Source organism: Garra rufa, chromosome 9 (genome assembly GCF_049309525.1).
Source record: "Garra rufa chromosome 9, GarRuf1.0, whole genome shotgun sequence".
In the NCBI taxonomy this organism is placed as follows: Eukaryota; Metazoa; Chordata; class Actinopteri; order Cypriniformes; family Cyprinidae; genus Garra; species Garra rufa.
Window position 1 is genome coordinate 11,795,399 of NC_133369.1, and position 4,570 is coordinate 11,799,968.

Genomic DNA, 4,570 nt, shown 5'->3' on the forward strand with positions numbered 1-4,570 from the left:
TCATTCTAATATGCTGATTTTCTTTTCTATCAACATTTAAACCAGTTTAGTACATTTCTTTCAGGATTCTTTGGTGAATAGAAGATCCAAAGATCAGCATTTATCTGAAATAAAAAGCTTTTGTAACAATATACACTATACCATTCAAAAGCTTGGAGTTGGTATAATTTTTTTTTTGATCAAAAGTGATGACAAAGACGTTTTTGTTACATAATGCTGTTCTTCCCAGTTTTATATTCATCAAATAAACCTGAAAATTTCTACTCAGCTGTATTTAACATAATAATAGTAAAATTAAATGTTTTTTGAGCAGCCATTCAGAATATTAGAATGATTTTCTGAAGGATCATGTGACACGAGTAATGATGCTAAAAATTCAGCTTTGAAATCACAGGAATAAATTACATTTCAAAATATATTCATATAGAAAACAGTTATTTTAAATAGTAAAAATATTTCAAAATTGTAGTTTTTGCTGTACTTTGAATCAAATAAATGCAGGCTTGGTGAGCAGAAGAGACTTCAAAAAAAACATTAAAAATCATACTGTTCAAAAACTTTTGACTGGAAGTCTTAAAGATGCTAAAATAGAAAAAGTGTAATTCTCTGGGTCAGAGAAACGGTGTAAAACAGTTGTGTAAAACTAAATTATACTGAGCTTTGGTGGACATCTGGGAAGAGAAAATTAAATTGCTACAGAAGTCTAGAATATGTCCTCATTCATTCGCATTCATGAAGAAAGGCCAAGAAAATCTTTACTATCCAAGCTCTGGCTTGAGTCAGCCATGCATAGCATCAGCTTTATGGAGTTCACAGCCACCAGATGCCCTCAGTCATCTCTCTAGGGTTCTGTTCTGACATAAATCAAGGCAGGTGGTCCATTTCTTTAAACATTACCCCTGCCCTCCATCTCGGTGGTTCTGGGAGTTCAGCGAGCAGAACAGAAGCGAGCGCCGCTGTGGCACGAGGGCTCCAGGAGGGTCACTCGCTTTCAGGTCGGAGATGACAGGAGCAACTAGCTGCTCTACTTCATTTCTGACTGACTTATTCTTAATTATGTGGTAACAGAGCAAGAAGAAAATTTCCACCTTAGTGCGCCCACACACTCATACTCTTACATTTTTTTTTTCATGCTACATTGTCTCATTGTCTTTTGAACAGTTTAATTACCCTTATACACTCTCACAAAGAGAAGAGATATTCAGGCTGCTACTTTATCTGGAATCTCATATCTGAAAGATTTTCTTTTGAATAATGAATGTCATTTCCTTTGTGTTTTTCTCTGCTCAGTCATTCCTGTTATTAAATTATTTTATCTGTGTGATTCTCTTTTCAGAACTGCATTCCGCAGTATCATTTAGGACACTGGAAACGACTTGGTGAGTTTATTAATCACCCAAACTCATTCTACTATCCTTTCCCCGAGCCATGTAAATGAGGGACAGTTGTGTGTGCCGTTTCTTATTTTCAGAAAAGATGAGGCAATACATCAGCAACCACAATCTGCCCCTTACACTGGCGGGAGCTTCGTACGATGGTGTCTCTGTCAATGATGTTATATTTAGTGGGCGGACTGCAGCTGAGGGTCTCACTGGGAAAACATGATTTACACTAACTTCATTTTGTCTGCTTTTACTGAAGATTTTAGGTTATGTGATATGCATTTTCTGATCCCTGGGAGGAATCTGAAAAAAATACACTAACGAACAACATGCCTTACTTGAACCCAGAATTGAAAACAAGAGTACACTATCAATCAAAAGTGTTTGAACATTCAATTTTTTGTGTGTTTTTTAAAGTCTCTTCTGCCCACCAAGTCTGCATTTATTTGTTCCAAAGTACAGCAAAAGCAGTAATATTGTGAAATATCTTCACTATTTAAAATAACTGCTTTCTATATAAATATATTTTATATACAATTTCCGCATCATTACTCCAGTCTTCAGTGTCACATGATTTTTCAGAAATCATGCTGATTTGCTTTTTTTTTTTTTTTAAGTATTATTTTTACATTTATTATTATTTTTATTAGCAATATTTAAAAAAAATTTAGTAAATTCATTTCAGGATTCTTTGATGAATAGAAAGATCCAAAAAAATCAGCATTTATCTGAAATAAAAAGCTATTATTAATACATTTATTTTTTATGCTTAAAATTGATCAAAAGTGATGATGACGATGTATATAATGCTGTTTTTCTAAACTTTCTATTTATTAATTAATAAAAAAACAAAAACAAAATTGACTCAGCTGTTTTCAACATAATAAATGTTTTTTAAGTAACAAATCAGAATATTAGAATGATTTCTAAAGGATCATGTGACTGGAGTAATGATGCTAAAAAATCAGCTTTAAAATCACAGGAATTAATTACATTGAGCAGAAAAGACTTTTTTAAAAATACATTTAAAAACTTGACTTGTAGTGTGCATCCAATTGTTTGGTAATTAAGCATATTTCATAAATCATCATTATTATAATGTGATATATCATATATTTTGTTTTCCAGTAAAATCTAAATATCTCAAAATAGATGCACTGAATTGTGAAGTAAAACTGTGAAAGGTAATGAGACTGAAAATATCAGTATATAATAAGTTTTTTGTACGCCATTAGCTTGACATTTTCTTAAACATGCCTACATTTTAATATTTCTTTTTTATTTCAGTAAAAGATGAGTCACCAAATAATTAACTTTACTAGTATTATCAGTCAGTTGCAGCCAAATGATTGTAGAAAATGTGCCCATGTGGCGTGTGAATTAAATCTATTTTTTATGTTCGTCTGTGGTGAAATTGAACTTGGAAGAGGATAAAATATAGTTTCATCACTCGGTTTCATCAGAGTTTGACATCTTGGGCTAGGAAACTGTCAATTGCTACTGGTATCTCACCCAGAACTTCTGTTTGCCTGAATCACTCTTGCATTAGGAAAGGTTACTCTGACCTTCATTCACATCACCTCAGCACCTATCAAAAATTGCCAGGTGTAGCCTCAAATTTTTGAAATAGTATATTTTCACCCTCTGAAAAAGGATGATAGTTTTCAGGTATTTTGACCAGGCTGAGATGAAGCGCCATTAGATCGGGCTGCACTAAAAAACATTTTGCACTGAACATTTTACACCATTACACTGAAGTGGCTTCAATGGCAAATTTACAACTTATATTTTGCGTTTGAGCCAAGCAGCAGATTGGAAATAGTTGTGACCATCTGCATTGCCGTTGACTTCCAAAGGGCAAAAAATTCAAAGTATACTATTACTCAGAGAACCAGACCTTTAATGGGTGCTTGAGAGCCATTTGTTTCACACACAGATGCTTTGCAAAGCATTTCTCTTAATGTGTCACGCAGCTTCAATTTGCAATAATGTTTTATCACAGAAATGCACAGGTGTGTCTTTTACAAGCAGTACTTGTGACATAAATGAATGCAATTTTGTATTGCATTGTTACATTATGGATCCACATGCAATTGAGATTGATTGCACTGTTTTCAGCTTTAGGTGCTGAATGTGAATTTGTGTGTAGTATGTAACTCAATGATTCCATGAAATGTAATTATCTCTGCAGTTAAAAGCAAAGAAGCCTGCAGCTGAACAGGAGTTAACATTAATAAAACAGAACAAAAATGAAATATTTAATGTGCAAATTATGCAAGCCCACCCCCTGAAACCATTATCTGACAAATGGCAAGTTCACCTTGAAAAATTATTGTTTGCAATGACATGCTTTTGTTGTTTCCACCTCTGGGTCTGTTGACAGCTCAGTTGGAAAGTTATTTGACAGAAGGCACACCGTCAAACACAGACAAAGAAAGCTGTGCCTGCCAGCAACCTTGAAATGCATTGTTCCCGTTGGTTTCGTAATTTGCACATTTTAAGTGATTTCCTGTCCTGTCTGGCTCACACCGCCGCAATTTTGAATGTCAATACTTGTTGAAAAGAGATGTGCTATTACTTTTCGATCAAAATTTACAATAAATCCTACCAAAAAATCCTATAGAGTTACGTTGTACAACCTGAGCCATTTGTAGAACCAGAATACCATGTATTTATGCCGAAGACACTAAATACACCTTAGCAACACCCTGAGGATGAGCTTTGCCTGGCCAAACACCACTGGGTTTCAGAAAATGTAAAAATGTAATTAATATTTCTTGGGGTATAACGGTACACAAACATGACAGTTCAGTACGTACCTCAGTTTTGATGTCTGAACAGTGGTTTACTGAACAAACTGAACTGTCTTAAAAAAAACTGAATTATAACTATATATATACATTTGAAGTCAAAAGTTTACATACACCTTGCAGAATCTGCAAAATGTTAATTATTTACAAAATGCATGTTATTTTTTTTAGTACTGACTTGAATAAGATATTTCACACAGACAGGCCACAAGAGAAAATAGTAGTTGAATTTATAAAAATTACCCTGTTCAAAAGTTTACATACCCTTGATTCTTACTGCTGTCTTGTCTCCTGAATGATCCACAGCTGTTTTTTTGTTTGTTTTTTTGGTTTAGTGATAGTTGTTCATGAGTTTGTCCTGAACAGTTAAACTGCCTG

General features: G+C 33.9%; 1 protein-coding gene across 1 annotated transcript in view; it reads left to right on the plus strand.

Moving 5' to 3' along the window:
- Positions 1–4,006, plus strand: part of ppox (protoporphyrinogen oxidase) — a 21,395-nt gene extending 17,389 nt beyond the window's left edge. Inside the window, exons 12-13 of the mRNA XM_073846960.1 lie at positions 1,337–1,379; positions 1,472–4,006. Of these exons, the coding sequence (XP_073703061.1) occupies positions 1,337–1,379; positions 1,472–1,605 (177 nt within the window). The 3' untranslated portion in view covers positions 1,606–4,006. The remainder of the gene's footprint in view (positions 1–1,336; positions 1,380–1,471) is intronic.
- The last annotated feature ends 564 nt before the right edge of the window (positions 4,007–4,570 follow it).